At 33.6% G+C, this 22920-nt stretch overlaps 3 protein-coding genes and 1 pseudogene across 5 annotated transcripts; 1 reads left to right on the plus strand and 3 right to left on the minus strand.

The window, feature by feature from the left end:
• Positions 1 to 979: 979 nt before the first annotated feature.
• On the minus strand, positions 980 to 5034 carry LOC135146789 (oligopeptide transporter 6-like; annotated as a pseudogene).
• A 4969-nt stretch (positions 5035 to 10003) lies between these two features.
• Positions 10004 to 13063, minus strand: LOC108217328 (oligopeptide transporter 7-like; the record flags this gene model as incomplete). The annotated part of the gene is made up of 6 exons (XM_017390163.2): positions 10004 to 10767; positions 10893 to 11075; positions 11194 to 11452; positions 11535 to 12107; positions 12183 to 12280; positions 12611 to 13063. Coding segments are annotated over 6 exons (2184 nt in total), but the record flags the coding sequence as incomplete, so codon positions are not given.
• A 1756-nt stretch (positions 13064 to 14819) lies between these two features.
• On the plus strand, positions 14820 to 16151 carry LOC108216530 (protein yippee-like At4g27745). 3 transcript variants are annotated; one of them, XM_017389315.2, is made up of 4 exons: positions 14828 to 14966; positions 15210 to 15241; positions 15327 to 15443; positions 15749 to 16151. In XM_017389315.2, the coding sequence occupies exons 3-4, from the start codon at positions 15354 to 15356 to the stop codon at positions 15974 to 15976; spliced, it is 318 nt and encodes a 105-aa protein (XP_017244804.1). In that variant the 5' UTR covers positions 14828 to 14966; positions 15210 to 15241; positions 15327 to 15353; the 3' UTR covers positions 15977 to 16151. The 3 variants fall into 3 exon arrangements, with proteins under 3 accessions (XP_017244805.1, XP_017244803.1, XP_017244804.1); XM_017389316.2 differs by lacking the exon at positions 15210 to 15241 and having other exon boundaries at positions 14820 to 14966; XM_017389314.2 differs by having other exon boundaries at positions 14824 to 15241.
• Positions 16152 to 17579: 1428 nt separating this feature from the next.
• On the minus strand, positions 17580 to 21494 carry LOC108216316 (uncharacterized). The gene is made up of 8 exons (XM_017389049.2): positions 21065 to 21494; positions 20792 to 20923; positions 20496 to 20619; positions 19614 to 20026; positions 19055 to 19131; positions 18785 to 18920; positions 18228 to 18431; positions 17580 to 17926 (listed from the first exon to the last, which is right to left on the minus strand). The coding sequence occupies exons 1-8, from the start codon at positions 21434 to 21436 to the stop codon at positions 17870 to 17872; spliced, it is 1515 nt and encodes a 504-aa protein (XP_017244538.1). The 5' UTR covers positions 21437 to 21494; the 3' UTR covers positions 17580 to 17869.
• Positions 21495 to 22920: the final 1426 nt, after the last annotated feature.

Genomic DNA, 22920 nt, shown 5'->3' on the forward strand with positions numbered 1-22920 from the left:
TGATCTGTACCAGAAAAACTGGTTCACAAACGATAACGCGACGCACGAAAGTACAGCAAGAACCCACATTCTGAACGTGAGCACAGGCATGTTGGGATCATCAGTTTGCGGAACTGTTGAGTCCACTTGCTTGATTCCTGTACTCTCATGAGCATGATCACCCATCTCTACCGATGATTTTTTTGAGTCTTTAGCTTCTTTGTATTATGATGGGTAATGTATACTACTTATTTATACAGGAAAAGAGAATTTGTATCAGGAAGGGATATGGATTCAAGATTCGTGTTTGTGATTAAGTCCAAGTACAGAATCTTAATTTACATAGGAATGTGATTGTTAGAAATATCCGAGATTCACTGGAATCATATATGTAATTCTGACTTGTTCCGTGCATTTTCCTAATCTGTTAATATATGGTATATCTTTTCTAAAAGATAAAAAAAAAAAAAAAAAGAGAGAGAGAGAGAGAGGATATTTTACGGAATATTGAGTCACCACCAAACCATTTTACGGTTTTGGATAATTATTACCGTCTATTATATTTTCTTAGTTATATAAAATATTTTACGGATTAATTGTTATCACCAAACAATTTTGCGATCTAAGAATTGAAATATTTATTATTTATATAATAAAAATCTATACTATCTATAATAAGTCAACATGAGTATAATGTGTAGTCCAAATAAATACTAAAATATTAATAAATGGTGGTAAAATTTAAGTAAAAAAATACGAATTATATACTCCTCTGTGCTTCGCGGATTAAATGCCGCTGAGAATAAATATGTAAAAGAGGTCCGCAAGACACTCGTAATCGCAACAAAGGTTCGCGCATAGATCCAAATAGTTTCAGAAATTGCAGTGGAAGCTATGACAATGCAAAGAACAATTTACATATATCACAAGAGAGAAAAAGAAACAATGTTTTCACAGCAAGAAGTGCTGAGAACTGAGAAGTCAGAAGCTGCATGCAAATCTAGTTACAAACAGGGCAACCATCAACAATAATCCCTTTAGCAGTAGGACAATGAGCCAGAGGACATGTCTTTGTCTTTTGCTCATGCATATGCTATTGGGCTTGTTGTACTCTAGTCATAATAAATATTCTTGAAACAACAAACTATAAATCCGGAACACAGATTAAGAGAGCTGGTTGTGTATGTGTATATCTGTATGTGACATTTATATTTGCAAGTAGCGGTGTAACCGGGATTTGCCTATTTACTGCGGATAACTTGTGACGTTCTTCTCAACTTGCTACTCAGGCAAAAATGACGGAATTTGTCTGTCGTAAATTTGGAAATTCTGCTGTAAAAAGGCATATTTGTTGTAGTGATTTAACACGGTGCAAGGATGAAGACGTAATGATAAAATTTTCAGAAAAATATAATCAATATACTTATATAAAGGAGAAGCGAGGGGCGTGTATGCCTCTCAAATCGCTCCGTTTTATTTTTCTAATTTTCTGGAATTTTTGGAAGAAAAATATCAAAAACTAGAAATACTTTTTTTAGTTTCGGATATATTAGAAACAAGTTTCAGAATCTGATTTTGTTTCAAATTATTTATGGAATATAGTAGCTTAAAAGTTAATCTGGTTTTGTTTCTATATAAAGAAGAAGCGATAGAACTACCTTTTTTTAGTTTCGGATATATTAGAAGCAAGTTTCTTAAAAAATTTAATCTGATTTCATTTCTATGTAAAGGAGTAGCGAGGGGCGTGTAGGTGGCGCCTCTCACATCGCTCTGTTATATTTTTCTAATTTTCTGGAATTTTCGGATGAAAAATATCAAAAATTAGAACTACCTTTTTTAGTTTCGGATATATTAGAAGTAAGTTTCAGAATCTGATTTTGTTTCAGATTATTTATGGAATATAGCAGTTTGAAAGTTTTAATCTGATTTTGTTTCAGATTATTTAATTATGGGAAAGAGTAGCACACAAGTCTCTCTACACCTATAAATACCCCTATAGGTTGTAGGGTTTTGGATCATCTAAACACAAGCTACTCTCTCATACCACAGTCCTACCTCTCTCTCTGGTGATAATTCTCTTACTCAATTTTTAACTCAGTGGTGCCGTTCTTCTGCAACGATAAGTGAAGGCTGTTTATACGGTATTAAAAAATATAAAGGTTGTTGCAAGTAAAAAACCGCTAGGTGGGAGTCGACAAATCCAAACACGGGAGAAGAATATAGTCTTTACATGATATTGATGGATGATATCAATAAATTAACTATTAGTGATGTATGTTTGTTGATTATTCTTTTATAATACATGTTTTGTTCATCGGACATGTTTGTTGTTGTTTATTTTTATATGATTTGCTTTGTATACATGAAAATATTATTCATGCATTATCTGTTTGCTCCGTTCAAGTAACTTTTAAGTGAAGGCTGTTTATACAGTATTAAAAAATAAATGCTATTACACGCAAGGGTAGTTATATAGACTGCTCACGGATTTAAGTTAGATATTTTTGTGCACGATCAATCCGAAAAATTGGAGGAAGGTGACAATGTAAGAACATGATAACTTTAAAAAAAAAACACGTATAAAATTAAGATTTGTTGTGCTTTAAATTGTTAATTACGTGTAGAAAGATATTTTCATCTTTTCACCATGAATTATAGTCCAAATTTTGCAATTTTATATATTAGTATTGGTATTACATCAAGATTTTTATAATATAAAATTTATTTTATCCTACAAATATTAATTTTTAAGCATTAATATACTTTTTTATAGACAGCCACAAAATTATTGTATTCTGCAAAATATTAATATTGAATAATTAATATAATTTTTATAGGCCGCCGCAACGCGCGGCTTCTCAACTAGTTTATACTAATTTTGAAAAATGGAATGTGACAATAATAATATTTTATATATTTTTCGGGTCAGTCAGAATTCCAGCCCGAGCCGAACCGGCTCCAACATTGTTTTTCAGTATGAGTTAGAGCATCTCCAAGAGTCTCTTCATTTAGACTCCTAACTTGAGATTTGAGGAGAGAAAGGAAAAATGTTGCTCCAAGAGACTCTTAAGTGACTCTTAAATCACTAAGAGCCTCTTGTTTCTCTCTCCTCTCTCCTCAAAGTTAAGAACCACCGCATAGCTCCTAACTTATTTTTTCACAATAAAAAAATCCTTCCCTCCAATTCACCTCCATCTTTCCATCTCTTTTGTTATAGTGGAGTCCAATATATGAATAAAATATGAAATAGAGAAGAGATGTAGAGAGTATTGTTGGAGTTCACACTCTTAACTTTGTCCTAAATTACTAAGAGCCACATTTTTTATATTACATTTAGGAGCCAAAATGGAGGCTCTTGGAGATGCTCTTAGGCCTTAGAGGCTCCTCCATTGTCTTTGCAAGATGGAATCTTTCATAGTCTATGCTCAAATGTACCTTCACAATTACGACAAAAACAGTCTCAGCACATGTAAAAAAATAAATCTATCCATAGGCAATAGCTATCTGTGATGCTGGTATATATATAAGGCTCAAGGACCCTTTAATTCAGTGACTCAGGAATCCATTTATATAATTTACAACTTTGGCCCCATAATTATAGCGCTCCCACAACTTTGGCCGCCACCTGAAGACAACAAAACCTGAAAAAAAATGCCACAATAAGCCAACTGGTGTAGTTTACAATAACACATGAACAATAACACATGAACAAGGGTCGTGGGAAGTGCAGCAAATCCAAGACCATAGGTCATAGCAAAGAAAGTGCTCAGATATAGAGGTCCGTATTTGGAATACGAAGTTTTTGTCAAGATGAAAGTTGCTAGTTATAATTGAAGAAATATTATAACTCGAACCATCTAATTCAAAAAGATCCTGAGAATAAATTGGGAAGTTCTTGGCATGATAGGCATTAGCCACCAGTAAATGATTGGTGTCATCACATACATTACAAAGAGAAATATAACAGCAATATTTGCAGTGGCAAACCATGGGCTTACTAAAGGGCTACCTAAGAACAAGGAGATGGTTGACCAGTCGAATCCCAGGGAGCCAATGCCCAAGCCGTTACCACCTGAACCCAACTGTTGCACGAGTACCGACTTGGGGGCCAGCCAACATACCCAAGAAACTGTGGTCAACAATTTAAAAAGATATCCAGGAAAGAGGAAGTAAGCAAAACTACTGATTAAGCATATCAGGAAGAACTGAGTTCGGGTTATTCCGCCTTTAGGCCTCTTGTCCTTCTCATGTAGAGCCCTGCAAGAATACCAGTAAGATATCATCCCATGAAACATAAAACATTGCTTGCATTGGCAATTATCAATTATATAATATACCTGAACAGTGAGACCTGAACCAGAGGAATTGGCCACCACATGGCAGCTGGCTCAACCAGAAACTTGCGAAAAATTCCTGCCCAGCCAAACCCCAATACCTACAGAACAAATGATTAAACACCATAATTATAAACAAATACTTTTATGAGCACGGTTGGATAGCTGAAGTGGTTAAGAGCTTATCCTATGTCGTCCCAGGTCATGGGTTCGACTCTGGCTCACCCCCGAGAATTTAATCAGGAAATGAAATCAAAGAGAGAAGAGAAAAGAACCTGACTAGTAAGCATGAGAATAAAGGCAGGAAAGAATCCCAGCTTTCTCTTGTAAAGAAGCTTAACAGCACTTAAAATATGAGTAGCATAAACAGTCCCAGCACCAGAATTAGCAAATATGGCGATCAAAACATGTTCTTTGACATTAAAAGGCCCCGGATTCATCGTAAAAGCCCCCACGGTTCCCTCATAAAAAAGACCTTAGTTGGTAAAACTCTGGCCATAAAGTGCCCAATAGGCACCACAGCAATCTGAGCACATATGGAGCTTATAATGAGAGGCTCTGATCTGTACCAGAAAAACTGGTTCACAAACGATAACGCGACGCACGAAAGTACAGCAAGAACCCACATTCTGAACGTGAGCACAGGCATGTTGGTATCATCAGTTCGCGGAACTGTTGAGTCCACTTGCTTGATTCCTGTACTCTCAAGTCTCATGATCATGATCACGATCACCCGTGTCTGCCGATGGTATTTTTGAGTCTTTAGCTCCTTTGTATTATCAGTGATGTATATTTATTTATACAGGGGAAGAGAGTTTGTATTAGGAATGAATAGGGATTCAAGATTCGTGTTTCCGATTGAGTCCAAGTACAGAATCTTAAATTTACACAGGAATGTGATTGTTAGAGAAAGTGCTTGTTGAAAGTGCCTTTCCCTAATCTATTTGGGAGTATTTGCTTATTTTGATTTGTGATATTAAAATAACGGATTTTGTAGTGCGTGCTCATGGCACACACTAACAACCACTTTTTGAGTAGGGGGTTTTTATTGGCTAAAACTCACTAATAATTATGACCCCTTGCATATGCACAAAAATCATGACCAGTAATAACTCTCTACCTCAACAAAAAGTAGTTGTTACTGTGTGCCCACTAGAAAGATCCTTAAAATAATAACTTTTTGGGTTTGTCTAGTGTGTGCCCAAGGGCACATGCTAAGCACTAACATTTATAAAATTGGAGGGATTTGATTGGTGTGGTTGTTGTAAATGCAAGGGGGGGCCATCATTATTAAAGAGTGTAAGCCAATCAAAATCTCCCAAATTTATAAGTTTTAGTGCTTAGTGTGTGCCCTTGGGCACACCATAGAAAAACCGTAACTTTTTTAGTGAGGTTTGACAGCGAAATTTATAACAACTTCATGCAAAAGCCAAATACAGCTTTTATAAAAGTATGGGAGGGACCTGCTTTTTCTGAAATCAGCTTCTCAGCTAAAAGCTGCTGTTCAGAAAAGCTGCTTTAGGATTTAACAAACAGTTTTTCACCTACTTTTGAGCAAAAAAAACTGTTGTCGTTGTCTGCAACATCAAGCCCAAACAATATCTTAGAAAAGAAAGAAAGGATATTTATGGATTATTGAGCCACCACCAAACCATTTTACGGTTTTGGATAATTATTACCGGCTACTACTATAATATTTTCTTATTTATATAGATAATAGTTATCGCAAAACAATTTTATAATCTAGGAGTGTTATGTGTATATTTGATTGGGATTATAATAGATTATTTTTAATGTATTGTATTTGATTTTGATTTTTGCAGATTCTTATTAAGTAGAGTTGATATAGATTATTCAGGATTTAATCCCAATGTTTCAAAATCTCATGGATTTTGATGATATTTTAAAAAATATTATTGTAGGCAGTAGAGAATTATACCATATAACTATTTTATATAGATTAAATAATTTATGATGATTTTATCTAAAGAAAGGTGATATTAGTTATCATTAAGTTCAAATGGTATTAATTGTTTCGTTTTTATTCAAGTCAAGCACATAATTTTTATAAATTAGGGACTAGATATATAAGTCGAGAAAATTATTAAAAAAATAATAGAACATTTTTCAAATTTTTACCTTATTGTGTTATATATATATATATATATATATATATATATATATATATATATATATATATATATATATATATATAGAGAGAGAGAGAGAGAGAGAGAGAGAGAGAGAGAGAGTGAGTTAAGTTCTATGGAGTACATAAAAATATTGGAGTATTGGAGTACATATCATATTTTTTAGTTTGATCCTATATAATATCTTTGATTATCCAAATTTTAATATAATCTATCATTTATAAGTTGTCTTGCACATAATTGTCAATTAATCATTAAATCTTTCAACTTTAACAAGTATTAAGATTATTGTTCTGCTTATTAGTTATATTGCAGAACATAGAGTCCTATGATTTATAAAAGTAATTATTCTACCATTTGATCACGATGTTTATGTTGCAGAACATAATGTGCAGGTTGTCAAATATTTACAAATATTATTGGATAAAAAAAATTGAAATTTAGATGACTAGATTACATTTTATCAAACTTTGTACTCTAATACTCCAATTTTTTTTGTACTCCATATAACTTAACTATATATATATATATATATATATATATATATATATATATATATATATATATATATATATATATATATATATATTAATTTAATGAATACTATAATAATAACTATTGCAGCAATGGTGGTGGAGTCTGTCGTGCTCAAAACCGAAAAAATAAATTAAGGAAAATTGTATAAACTGAATTTTTTGTTTTTTTTTTCAATTTAGTTTGATTTTGATTTTATATCAATATAACTAAAAAAAATTATTGGAGTGTAACCTGATCGTTCTTCGTCAATAAACTGAATTGAACTGAATCATAAACAAATACTCCATCTTTTTTTAAATTATGACTTTTTACTTTTTGGCACACACTTTTAAGTGCTTTGACCGGGTAGTTAAAAGTATTATTTTTAATTTTTTCTCTTTCTGAATAAAATATGTAATCAAAATTTTAATTCACAAAAAAAATTAATTAAAAATAATATTTTTTACTATCCGGACAACCCACCTAAAGGTATGTGCCCAAGTCAAAAGTGACATATAAAAAAAACAGAGGGAGTATTTGATATATATATCTATAATATTACGTATATATGAAGCAAAAATAAAATATTTTTTATTACATTAGTTATAACTTATATATTCTGTCTAAGAAACTTTTGTTTTAAGAATACACAAAGGGGAAGTAGTAAAACATATGATTTTGTGGATTAAAGTTATTTGTTTCGGTGTTTAACTAGACATATATATTGTCCAATCGAGTTTTAATCGATTTGATATTATTGCTGTAATGAAAGTGCATTTATAAATATATTATTATGATGATGATGATGATGATTTGATCTATTTTAATAATAGTAAAAACAAAGCAGTTTTCACTAAAACGAACTTGTATTAACATATGTAAGTATATTATATACAATAGAGAAAAGAATACAATAATCTTAACACTTGTACTAAGTTAAAATAATTATAATCATTGATAACTTTTTTAATAATATTATTTTTGTTTTATAGTTGAGACTTCAGACTCTAGCGATGAAGATTGTGACGTACACTCGTATATTTATGAGATCGACGAAGATGCCGAGGGGGAATTGATAGATATTCCCCAATAAATGTCCCACCGAAAAATATCATTCATCCTCCTCGTAATCATCATCATCATTTCAGTATCATTGCTTATATTTTTTATGTTTGTTTTCTTATTTTCTTTGTTCTTTCCATATCAGCATATACCTATATGAAATATTCATCACAAAAAGTCGTCTTGCATCCCTTCACGACAAATATCATTGGTTTTAAACCAAATGGTAGCCATGAACTTCTTAATGTGAGTTTTTCATATATATTTTACAATCCAAATTCTAAATTGAATTTGGATGTGCTTAATGGGACATCAGATCTTTACTTTGGTTCTCATGGACATTTTTCGGCTAGTATTCATCATTTGTCCCTCCAACCTCGTCGACAGAAAGTTGTTGACTTCATTTTTGTCAGTGATAATCCCGATTTCAGATTATATAGGTATATAGAATATTTGTTAACAACTAACCGGTATTATTTCAAGCTTACCGTGAAAGTCAGAACGATAGTTTATATTATGTATATTCCTATATCGTTTTCCAGTTCTATCGAACAAACATGTCATTTTCATGTTGAGGGACAGTTTTCTACCAGATATGTTCCGGTAAAAAGATTTTCTTATCACTAAGAATAAAATTCATGTATCCAAAAAAATAATCGGAGAATAAAGTTCGTTTCAGTCTTGACGGAAAGTCTTAAATAATACCGGTTATTTGTGATTAAATCTTCTGTATCACCTTTTAGATCTAAGTCTTTCTTTGTAAATTCTATTTTTCTCCCTCGGTGTTTCATATGGTGGACGATAAAAACGAAAACGAATAACTATATTAATAGATTATTTTTAATCGGTGAATTTTAATGTATTGTATTTGATTTTGATTTTTGCAGATTCTTATTAAATAGAGTTGATATAGATTTTTTAGGATTAATCTCAATGTTTCAAAATCTCATGGATTTTGATGAGATTTTAAAAAACTTAAAATACTAGCATTTAACCCGTGCGAAGCACGTGCGGAGCACGTGCGTATAGTTCGTAATTAATTATTTATAATTTAAATTTTTACATCATTTATTAGTATTATAATATTAATGAATTGAATTTTAATTAAATTATTTTAACCCACGGATTAGATTTTCTCACGAAAATTTAGCTTTTACAATTTATTATTTATTTATATATATTTTCCGGTTATTAATTTGTGATAATTTATTATTCAATTAGTTTTAAATCAGATTTTTCATATTTCGTATATCTTCATATGTATGAAAAATGATATTTGTTTGTGTAACAGGATTTCGTGTTTGTGTTGAAATAGAACATGTTAGAGTTAAAAAGAGTTATACGAATGTTCTTGTTAAAAAAAGATATTCAAAATTATGTATTTATAATTTTATTTTTAACCTCATTATAATTTTTTTATGAAATATTATATGATAATGTATTATCACGAGTGTTTTTGGTATTTGAAACTGTTTAACGATGTAAAAGTAATAGACCTCCGCATGTTGTAAACTTGTAGATACAGAGATAGAGTACCAAACCAAAAATTATTACTACAATTTTTGACTACAAATTATATCCATGTTGACATATAGTATTAGATATTGAGAAATCCAACAAAAATCTATCATTTTATGGCATTTGAACGCCATCAGATTCTAATAGATTTTAAACAATATCAATTCAATATCATCGTATTTTAAAGCCATTTAATTTCAAATCAATACCAACATATTTTGTAGTGTAATTTAAAATCCTAATTGAATACACCAAAATTTTATTGGATTTTAAATAATCTCAATTGAATACCCTCGATTTCATGAATAATTTTCTTTTAAATTCCAATCGAATACATCCCTTAAGAATAAAAATATTTATTATTATATATAACAAGAAAGAGTAAATATGTTTAAGAGTCCCCAAAGACACTCCTAATCGCAACACAGGTTCATGCAATATACAAATAGATCCAAATCGTTTCAGAAATTGCAGTGAAAGCTATGACAATGCAAGGGAACAATTTACATATATCACAAGAGAGAAAAAAGGAACAATGATTTTACTGCAAGAAGTGCTCAGAACTGAGAAGTCAGAAGCTGCATGCAAATTTAGTTAAAAACAGGGCAACCATCAACAATAATCCCTTTAGCAGTAGGACAATGAGCCAGAGGACACCCCTCTCCCCTGTTTCCCCACCAGTCAACTCCGATTTCTTTAAATTGCAAGCAGGCGAATAACAATATGGTCACGAATGCAGTTCCAGCATCAAGGCCACCCGAAAGTATATAATTGTAACGCTCCCACAATTTTGGCCTATACCTGAAAACCACGAATCCTGATAAGAATGCAAGCACGAGCCAGCTTATGTAGTTGGCTGAGGAGGCTGGAGGCATTAAGGCTGTGGCTCCGAGTATAACTGGCATGTTTACCAGGCGAATCCAGTGTTGATCTGGAAATGCTTTGTGTGCTAGCCAGACTAGTAAAGGGCATATTGCTCCAGCAACAAAAAATAGATTGACTTTACTGTAATGACCGAGGTTGCCAAAAATTCTCTGTGGCCCGATCAATCCCCAAATGACAGAGGCATCATAAAACACCGTATCCCCTGGACATCGCCACTGGCTATTAAGAGGCAGAACAGATCTATCGCAAAGATTGGGAATGTTTGCCATCATCCACCAGGCCGTCCCTAAGTATACCAATACTGATATCATTGTCCCCGCCACCTGGAAATCAATCATATTCAGTATATGACAACTTATGACTGCATTGCAAGCTTTTCTTTTTGAAAAACACAATCTGAGAAGAAAATTAACCCTTTCTACTATTATATTTTACTTATGTAACTTACTTGAGCCTTAAACATTGCTTTGGGGGGAATTTTCATGTAATGACCAAGCTTGAAGTCATTAAGAAATGTTAAAGCCTGGGCCATGCTAATGTATCCATAAACCTTGAAGCTCATGTTAGCAACAGGGTAGCCTGGATAAAGATACCCGATGATATACTCTGTGATTATATTTAGACCTGGTTGCTGTTCGCCACAATAATGAATTCAATGGCAAATAAATAACCAGATACGAAGCAGAACAAATACAATTTGTTAGTTGTAGCGGAACTTGATTTAAGGTATTGCTAGTGAGAGATGTCACCTGGTTTGTAGTTGCATAAATGATACCAATAGGAAGTGTATAAGTTATGGCAATGGCACAAGCAAGCAAAACCCCCCACCAGCGCAGCTGGAGCTCATATTTGTAATATTCGCAAACAAATATAATCAATACAATGTTTACAACAAGGATGACATGAAACCACCACATTGGAATTTGCTCATAAGCCATCATGAGCCTTGTGTGAATATCTACTTTTGTATTTTCCTTAAAAGCCATCTTTGTCTGCTTCCACAGATCACTGCAAAATTTGCTATGTTAGTTTATGATATCTTTATTTCAGTCTGTAAACAAGTAGTCATAAGTTACAGTAAAGAGCATGCCTTCCGTTGAATAAGAGCACGTGGACAATGGTTGCTGGAAGCGCGGCAAATCCAAGACCATAAGTCATAGCAAAGAAGGTACTCAGATATAAAGGCCCAGCTTCAGCATATGCAGATTTATCAAGTTGAAAGCCAGGAGTTATGATTGAAGATATATTATACTTTGAACCGTCTATTTTAAAAAGGCCATCTGAGTAAATTGGAAATTTCTTGGCATGGTAAGCATTAGCCCACCAGTAAGATAGCGGAGTCATCACATACATTGCAAAGATAAAGCCGACAGCAACATTAACAGTAGCAAACCAGGGACTAGCTAAAGGAGTATCAAGGTACGCGCAAATGGTGGCCCAGTCAAATCCAAAGGAGCCTATGCCAAGAGCCTGGCTGCCCGAGCCCAACTGCTGGATGAAAACGGACTTGGGAGCTAACCAACATACCCAGGAAACTGTTGTTAGTAATTGGAAAAAATAGCCTGGAAATAGATAGTAAACAAAACCGCAGATCAAGCAGATGAGGAAGGATTGAGTTCGGGTCATCCCGCCTTTCGGCCTCTTTTCCTTCTCATGTAGAGCCCTGCAACAACAGTAAAGCATTGTCAAGATTTAGATTTCAGGAGTACCTGATATTTAGCTTTTAGCATTTAAGTACCTGAACAGCGAGACCTTAACCAGAGAAACTGGCCACCACATGGAAGCTGGCTCAACCAGAAACTTGCGAAAAATCCCAGCCCATCCATACCCCAATACCTACAATTGACAAACTCATAATCAACACCCTGTTCACTTTTATAATCAGGACATGGACGTTTTAAGTGGCAGGCCAACATTATAACAAAATTTTAGTACGGGTAAAATGACCCCGTTCAGCAGTTAAAAAACGCTGAATATTTAAAAAAATATATTATAATCATGATCGCCAGATATTCATCCAATGGCCCAAAAATAGCATGTCAGTTTAAAGGTTCCTAGCAATCGATTGCCCGGGCCCGACGCCCTTTATAATCAAGCACAAACAATTCTACCGACATGTTTTTGGGATCTAAAAAATGAAATGAAAGACAAAGAGGGAAGCAAGACCTGGGTAGTAACCATGAGAACAAAAGCAGGGAAGAATCCCAACTTTCTCTTGTAAAGAAGCTTAACAGCAGTCAGAACATGCGTAGCATAAACAGTCCCAGCACCAGAATTAGCAAATATCGTAATCAAAACATGTTCTTTGACATTAAAAGGCCCTGAATTCATCGTAAACGCCCACTTGGTCCCTTCAAAGTAGACCTTTTCGGGCAAAACTCTGGCCATGAAGTGTCCAATAGGCACCACAGCAATCATAGCCGATATCGAACTTATGGCCAGTGGCTGTGTTCTGTACCAAAAGAACTGATTCACCACGGATAAAAACGTACACGAAACAACGCCGAGTACCCACACTCTGAATGTAAACACTGGCATGTTGGGATCATCAGTTTTTGGAACTGTTAAATCCACTTGTTTTATCACTGGAAACTCATCACTTTCATTCCCCATAGCTGAAAAAGATTGTTACACTATTACAAGCCTTGATGCACATATATAATGCATTGTGGGATTCTGTACACATTTGATTCCAAGGGATCTTGAAGATTAATGGGGGCCGATACTGTCAGCTGATATATCGGTTAAATAATCCCGCGCCAGTTAACGGTTTCTTTAAATACGAAGACCAATATGGCAAGAGTCGATTTTGTGATTAAATTACATACGAAATGAGATTCGAATTCTCACTCATTATGGTACGGATTAGCTATAATCGTTGGCTAAGTAGGACGTGCAAGATATTATGTAAAATTTGCTGACCTTATAACACATTCGGCTTCAATGGTATTGGTTAGAGCATCTCCAACCATACAAAGCCCTTGGCTAAAAAATGAGTTGGCATTCCAAAATTAAAAAATATAGCCAACGTCCTGAAAAAATAGCACTCCAACCACACTAATCTGTTGTCTATAATTTTAGCCAACCTCCTATGGATGGCTATATTTGTCGAACCTCTACAGGTCTGTAAGAAATCTGTAGGAAGATTACACATCATTTATTACTGTATTAAACTGATATATTCTATTTTAACAATCTAAAATATTAATAACATACTATTTTTAAATTATAACCAACCAGTATAGCCAATACCATTGAAGCAAAATGTGTTACAGGTTCAGCAAATTTTGCATAATGTTTTACAGGTCCAATTTAGCCAACGATTATAGCCAACACCGTTGGAGATGCTCTTATATTGGTTGACCATAATTTAAAAATAGTATGTTGTTAATATTTTAGATTATTAAAATAGAATATATCATTTCAATATGGTAATAAATTATGTGCAATTTTTCTACAGATTTCTTACAAACCTGCAGAGATTCGACAAATTTAGCCATCCACAGGAGGTTGGCTAACATTATAGATAATAGTCAAATCGACATGAGGTTTGCTAAAATTATAGATAATAGATGACTATGGTTAAAGTATGAGTTTTTCGAGCTGTTGGCTAAAATTTTTTATTTTTAGTATGCCAATTCACTTTTCAGCTAAGAATTTGTGGATGACGGGAGATGCTTTTAATATTGAGATAGTAAGTATATTTCCTAGATATATACATGGAATTATTTTTTATTTTATTTTTGAATTAATGCTGCAAATTATCTACGAAAAAAAAAACTTGAATATCTGGAGCGATATATATGTCCCCGCTTCAAAAGCAAGTGATAGGTTTTTTTTACTAAGAATCGAAATTATGAGCAAAAATTTATTCGTTAATACATTTATAACCACTACATCAACATGTTACGTTGGATTTTCTCCATAATATTAATTGAAATTGAAATTGTTATTTTAAATTTTTATGTTTCTTGTTAGCTGTTAATGTCTAAGTTCCGAATCCCATAATATGCGCATCAAAAAAATTTATTAGTTAAGCACACATAAAAATATTATTAATAGTTAAAAATCACTAGTGCACCAATTAATATTATATTCTGTATAGGTTATAGTTCTGGATGGAGGCTTGACACAAATTTTAATATTTTTATAAAATATAATTTTATAAATTATTATATTTTTTAATATAAATTTATTATTCAAATATTTATATAAAAACAACTTATGAAAATATATTTTATATATTTTTTAAATAGCATAAAAAATCATTAAAAAATGAGAGAACGAACCGAGTACGTAGTTTTTATTTTTTTTATTCTCGAGACAGTTTCCTATACAAATACAAACTATAATAACAGTTCCTTTCAAGTCTCCCAATATTAGTCTGTTTGTCTGTAAACCAAACCAAATATACACATGTATATATTTCATTGTATTTTCATTGCAGATTTGCAGTGAAGAAGCCAAGTGATACAAACCTTAATCCCAAAAATCACCTCAGATCCTCATCCATTTACCTATTGTATGTATATTCTATTATCCTATGCAAGCACTGTTGATTCTTGAATTATTCCCACTATAAAGTATATACTTTGGTTAACTTGTCTCTATGTATATGTGATTTTGTTGTAATTGTTTTGTATTTTAATTAGTGTCACATAAAAAATTATTTCTGTCTTGATCAACCGTCACTCTTCTCCAATTGCTGTCTTGTACTCAATCTCATGTTCTAATCTTGCACGAATAATATTTCTATCGTCATCAGGCTTGTGGGTTTGCTCCTTTTTGTTGTTTCAGGTACGAATTTGGTGGTTATTGATTTGTTTTTTTGGGTAATTTTTGAGATTTTGTGGTTTGAATTGTTTGGTTTTGGTGCTTTTAGGTGTTTTTGTCTTGGGGTTGGATTTTGATGGCTGAATATGGACCTCGATTGTATAGTTGCTGTAAATGCCGAAATCATATCGCGCTTCATGATGATATAATCTCCAAGGCTTTCCAGGTCTAATTCGTTATATGCTCTTCAATTGTAGATACAACTAGTTTTCTCTGTTCATTGTTAGTCTTGAGTCGTATCGGTAGACTACTTGTGTATGTTTATGATGGTTTAGCTTGATTTGACCCGAGTGGAAGAGTTTTTTGTAAACCGGATATTGGTGTTGAGAGGAAAATTGAACTTAAGGGAACCCCTTTCGGCATCATTCTTATCAGTTTTGTATCAAGTCATCTTGTCAAGGATCGCGATTTTTTGGTTACTAGTTAATTTGTGTTCAATCTCTTATTTGGATATTGTATTAATCATGTTAGGGAAGGAATGGGCGAGCATTTTTGTTCTCACATGCTATGAACATTACTGTTGGGCGCAAAGAAGACAGGAATCTCATGACGGGTCTCCACACTGTTGCTGATATATCTTGTGCTGATTGCTGTGAGGTTTTGGGCTGGAAGTATGAAAGAGCTTATGAACCGACACAGAAGTACAAGGAGGGGAAGTTCATACTGGAGAAGTCAAAAATTGTGAATGAGAACTGGTAATTCTCAAAGATTGTTCTATTTCTTTCGCACTTTAATATATGTGCATCAAGTCTCTCCTGTACAGAAAATACCTCCCCTTTCACAAGTAGGTTCACTGCTTGCTACTGTATGTAAATATGCTCGAGATATGTAAAACAAGTCATTTGTTTTGTTAATAAAATTTTTATATCTTGCAGTTCAAAACCCCCAGTATGAAAACCTTGATGTTTAGTGTATCTGTGAATCGTAGATGTTTAATGTATGAAAAGCTTGCAATAGAGCTGAGCTTTTGACAATGTTTCCTCACTCTTTATTTCTGAAGCTTTTAGATATGCTGTGTAGCTTCTTTAAGTGCGAGTAGTGTAACTTGGGTTCTGACTAAATTATTTGCTTAGTGTTTGCAGCCCAGGTGATCTGGGTAGATTCTCAGATCCCTCAGAAGAAAAGCTCACAATTTGGTGACAGTATATGACTGTTGTCAAACTATAAAAATTATGGTTCAGAGACTTTTTATTGTGGTAATTGTCGTTCTAGACTCGTGTGAATCTATAAGTTAAACAAAGTGGCCTATATCTCATGCCTCTGAGATATTTCTTTGGATGACATTACTTAAATCTCCTAAAAGTCTCAATCCACCAATATCCCGTGTTGTTCTTCAGGTGTTTGCATTTTGATCATATGTCTGCTAGTAGCTAGCTCTCTCAATCTACCGACAAAGGCATACAAGCTTGCCACCTATATGTAGTTTGCATTTTTATCCGATTCCTACTCTATTGGTTTTTTTGTTGCAACCTTCCTAGTTCTACATTAGTAATCCCCAACCTCAAGCAATACAGCCAAATCACTAAATCAGGTTGTAGGGGATCTTGGTTAGCTTTTCTCACCTCACCATTCACAGGAGTCTTTGCTTGGAATCCACAGTACATATGAAGGCATGTTTGGCGGACCTTTTTTCCTTAATATAAGGACTTATTTTCAAAAGAAATAAATAGAAATAAATATTAAAGAGGTGTTTCATATTCATTACTTAGCAAAAAGCGCTTATGTTTAGGAGGAAAAGACACAGTTACCTACATTTTGGAAGGAAAAAAAATCTGAAATATAAAACATGTCAAACACCTCTGATGTGTTTTTAAGTACTATACATCTCGATATTCCTCACCTATCGCCGGAAAAATATCACTAATCTAGAGCACTGTCAAAAGGTTGTTGCCCGAAGTGTTTCCTCTAGTTTGAAATAGTCTTCCCTCCAGTTACTTCTAGTTTGTGCTTAATTACTGTTACTCAAACCGAAAAATGAGGATTAAAGATCATAAGAAGCATAAAATTATTAAGGTTTACATGATGTAATTACATTATGTTTTTGTTTAAAGTCATTTCGATAATATTATTGGAATTGGAATTTGGGCGACAATTGCAGCTATAAGCTAATATAATATTCTTGATGAACTAATGTTATCAGACATTTAGTATTTTATGTGAATTTATATGGCAAAATTTATATTGGGCGTTGTACTCCAGAGTGTATGTCCAGCTAGGCTATTACATACTGGAGCAGTTGTATACCTGTATCTTTAAGAAACTCAAATACTAGATCATAAGGTTCGTGACATTGGGAAACTCATTGACAGGTTCATAAGGTTCGCGGGAAACTCTTAACAGGGTTCATAAGATTTGAAAATTTGTCATATACAAAAACACTTATAGCTCAAGTGGTTGGCTCAAGTGATTGAGAGCTTATCCTCTGTCGTCCCAGGTCTTGGGTTCGACCTTGACTCATTCCGAGAATTCTGTAGAACAGATATTCATTTGTAAGGCTATAAGCCATATTTGTCAAAAAAAAAAAAAAAACCACTTATATTATCACAGCTCTCTCTTCACTTATGTTGTCACACAATTACAGTCACAAACTTGTCAGTTTAGCTTGCATACATCAATGAACTTTTGCACAGCATTGTGGTATTGAGTTCCCTGCAATTAAATTACACAAAAAATATATATTAGCAGCATCACTAAATTATCAAATCAATAACAAAAAAAGCTCTACTACTTGCTGTCTTTATTAAAAAAAAACAAATTTCAACATACAACAAACATAAGTCCCTAAAAGGACACTAAAGGCCTTCCTAATATTCGTCTTAAGATTAGTGTAAACAATGACATTTTAAGTTCTGTAGTGGAGATGCAACATAGAAATAGTATCAATTGAAGGAAGGAACGAACTATCATTAAATAGACAAGTGACGGGCAAAAAAAACAAAGTCCGCCGTACCTCCCAGTAAAGTTGGTTGCAGTCTTTGCACTGCCAAAACTCTACATTCTTGTTAAACAGGCAATTAGGAATCACTTGGAAACCCTTTGCAACTTCAATTGCTTCCTCAGTTGACAGAGGTCTTTGGATGAACCTCCCATTACACTTTGGGCACCTTGACATCAGCTTATCTTCACTAATATTTAGTTGAAATGTATGAATTACCTGCCAATATCTTCTGTCAGCCCCCATATACCACGTGCAGAATTGAAGTTAAAGATTAATATTGGGATAAACAATAATTGACTTTCATTTGCATAGAACATTGAAATTAAAGGATCAAATTCATAAATAAACTTTCTCGTGCAAAATAATACTATAATTGCTTAAAAATCATGTGTAGCAATTACATCACACACGCATTTATAACATTTCTTGTTATTAAGACCACATTTTCAAATTTATCCTCTTTTTTCTTTTTCGTTTTTTGTTCCCTGCTTTCCTGGTTGTGAAGGAGGGGCATATTCATGACAATAACAAAGTACCCAGAATGCTACTTTAGCATAGAACTTATGTACCTCAACTAGCTGGTCATTTTTCAGGAGACTCTTCACCAGATATATCTGGTTTTGTATCAGATACTTATGTCTCAAAAGCTTTGCATCTCGTGTTAAGAGAACCCGTTTCTCTTTGTCTGCTTGTTCTATCAAGTCTCTGAAACAATAAGTTAGAACCAAAAAAACATGTTGTCACATTCTGATAGAATTAGTAAGGTACTAATGGTTCCTAGGTGCTGCTAAACTTGTTTTGAGTAATTATGATCAATAAGGTACTTCTTGGGTCTATACCTTGTATTAGGCTTTTTGGTGTAGGGAACTGCAGCATCTATTCCAACACATCTTAGATGTTTAGCCAAGCCTTCAATCTGTAAATCATGTTATATTAATCTAGTCAGTGAGATGCTGGCCAAAACAGTGAAAGTCATCAACAAAATCAAATTAAAATTCAGAAAGCTAATATTTTATGCTTTCTTCTCTGTGTGAGGAGGTGAATGAAGGATCAATAATGCTCCTTTCATTTGGAGTAAATAGAATGGAGAAGCCTGGACAAAACTAAAGTAGAAAATATTGAGGGTAGGCAGGTAGAGTGGAAATAATGGAAGAGGTTTGTGAAGAAAATGAGTAAAATGAAGAATGAAAGATTCATTCTGAAATTGGTGGGTTTGAAATTTAGGTCAGACTGGTAAGTACTAGAATGGAGGAATGATTGAAAATCTTTAGCATTTGACTATAATTTCGTTCCATTCCCTCCAGCTTTATTTACCCCAACCAAAAACAATATCAGATTTAAAGAAATCAAGATATGAAACAAGGAACAAACTGAGAAACAACAACAATCACAAGTTACCATCACATCACATAAAAATTTAGGGCATCCATCCCCTCCCAATGACATATCCCATGGAGGAGGGCCTTCCCATTCCTCAATAACTTCTGATCTCTTTTCTTTGTTATATGAAGAGGTTTGTTTTTTCCCCTTCTTTTTAGACCCTTTGGGATTTCTATCAGATAGCTTCAACACAATTTTGTCACCATATCTTCTAATAATTCGCAGGACTGTGTCATCAATAGCTTTGTGACTTTCTGATAGCCTACTTAAATGAGAATCCTGGATGGCAGGTATTATCTGAGGAAACTCAGTAATTGTAGCTTGAACCATGTCTAAAGCATTGCAGAACCTGGTCTTTATAATCACATTACAAGTAACAGGCTGCTCCATAATAAGCTTCAGTCCAAGTTTTACATTGTAAGGATGAATATCTGCAACACCATATAAAGAATTTCCTGTTAGTGACAAATCAATACATCGTTTAAAAAACAAATCATAAATTACAAGACAACTAACTGAGCTAAGCTATAATATCGGACTAATATGGTTAATCATTGACATTGATAGCAAAATCTTGAACTTTAACAATGCAGCACAAACTGTATTTTTTTACAAAATTCAACAAAAACATAATTGAGATATTTATTTAGCAGTATCTGCTACAACCAAGAGTTAGATGTTGACAACAAATATCTCCTCATCCAGAACATGGCTGGTGACCCCTGTCAATTAACCTTTTCCTACTCATTCATTTACTCACGTCTTTTCCCACTTCTACATCCTGCTTTAGAAAAATGATTATCATAATCTTCATCTGATTTCTTTAGAATTTATATAAGTACTTGGTACAATTAATAGCCTAACTTTGAAAAAGATTTTGGTTCGCTACCAGTCACAAACCTTCTTTACAAAACTTGCACCGCAGGACATCAAATATCATAAGCAAACAATGTGCATCTGCAGCTGCATACTGAATTTGCTCTTCTGATAGAGGACGACACGACCAATCACTACACTGAAGCTCCTAAAGTATACAAATATACATTAATTAATTAAGTTGCAGATACTCTCCTTAAATTGTTCTTACCACCATCACATGTATATAACTCTTCAAGATAAAAAAAATGAACACAAACTCACACACAATTCGAACATGCTATATCAAACTAAAAACTAAACAAAAACATAGCGCGTACCTTGGAAAGAGAAATGCCGAGCACATCCTTGCAAATAGCAGCCAAGCTCTTATTTTGCTTCGGTAACTCTCTTCCTTTTTGTTTATTTTGTAATGCACCATATACGCTTACGATATCTAAATACGGCTCCACCTATACATATAATCACATTCTCAATGATCTATTTACAAATAAAAACAATTAAATTGCACATATATAACAACCGAAACCAAAGATACTCGATATATCTCGCTCGAAAATTACGTATAAGTAATATAATGTAAAGAAAGTGACCTTTTCGAAGCCGAGATCACATCCTTGAGACACAAAAGTGGAAGACAAATACTTGAGGTCTTGCTTAAACCTAAACCCTAATTTCAAGATATTAGGCGACTCGAACACTTGTTTTAGCAACTCGTAGATTGAAGAAAGAGGAATCGTTGATAGGTCGAGTAAGAACACCACCGACTCAGTGTCATCTGAATTGAGTCGGCAAGCGATTTGGAGGAGAGAAACGGTCGGAAAAGTTGATTGATGAGTTTTAACAGGCTTCCATTCCGCGTCGAGTCCGATGAGTAATGAATGAGTTAGAGACGATGTGAAGTGAGTGAATTCCGGTGACTCGGTCGACGAGACGAAATGGGTCGGCGAGGAAATGAGCTCCATAGCTCTAGCAAAAACATAATAATTTACCAGGGGTTTATACGTTCATTCACTTTTCAAGTGGGCAATGTATAATATTTTTTTGTTAATTATTAAGTTGGTAAGTGAGGTGGGTTTAATGTATCAAGTTGGTCACTAGACTCAAAACGGTATAAAATGGTCGCTAAAGTCATCATAAATATCAAACAAGTATTTGAAATATGAGTTCAAGTTGTAAAAATATTATTTATAAAGTTTTACACATTATTTTTAAAGGGAAAATAGATTTTTTTACCATCCAACTTATTATTTATTTAGAAACCTACAACTGGACTATAATTTGTAAATAATATTTCAAGGTACCTTTTTGATATTTATGCCCACTTCATTGACCATCTTGATACCGTTTTGAGTTCAATGACCAATTTGATACATTAAGCCCACTTCAGTGACCAACTAGATAATTAACCCATATTTTTTTACAGGAATTGGTTTCCTTTTATTGAGTTTATTTGTGTATTAAATTAAAAATTTGTTAGGATAAAATATTAGTTTACGTAGATAAATATGTTATTAGCTATTTTTTTTTACAAATATTAATTCTTAGTTAAGTTTAAAGACAAAATTACCAGTAACTATAATATTATAATTAAAATATGCACGGATTTCCTCTAGACTACTTGACTTGATAGAGCAGAAACTTCCTAAATATATTTTTTGTATATAATTAATTTTTGTAAGAACAAAAGATTAAAACCACTAAATTTATACAAACAGGTCATAAAAGTAGTTTTATTCAATGAGGATTTAGTTCATCCGACACGTACATGTCATATGTATCCTGCTTTTGTTTCTTGTTAGATCTCTTGTTTCGGAGAAATAAGTGGCTCACGAGGAATGGAAAGAAACATATTATATTTGAACTCAAAGTCCTCATATATCACTTCTTCCGATCCTGGATAGGGGATCACTTGTAGGAATGACATAACGCTAATTCTATCGTCAGTTAGCAATGCGGGGAAGTAGCGTATATTCAAAAGAGCTGATTGCAGAGTTGTATAGAGTGAACCAGAAGCCGAAGTAGTGTAGAACACCTAAGAAAGAAAAAGAAAGAAGCAACTATAGATGTACTTGATTAGCATAGCTGTGAGGTTACGTAGTATCTCTACTGTAAGGCGAGGTATACTCACTAGCTTTCTTTTCTTTTCTCTCGATTAATATTTTTTGAGCGAAACAGAGGATATCTCGATCGGGGGAGAGAACGGGGAAATCGCGTATGACCCAATATATCTGACAAGTCGCACTATATGTCAATCCATGATGCATCTTCCCTGTCCCCGCCTAATCACTTGAGAGAAATTCGTCAATCCTGCTCGTGAGATCTTCGACGTCAGAGAGTTTTATCGAGAAACCAACGACCAAAGTGCGGAAGCTGAACAAGACATACTGTAATGAACCTTTATGTGCCATGATTCACTTGCCAAAGAAAGGACTATGCGAAATTAAAT

The sequence above is a fragment of the Daucus carota genome, chromosome 4 (assembly GCF_001625215.2).
Source record: "Daucus carota subsp. sativus chromosome 4, DH1 v3.0, whole genome shotgun sequence".
NCBI lineage: Eukaryota > Viridiplantae > Streptophyta > Magnoliopsida > Apiales > Apiaceae > Daucus > Daucus carota.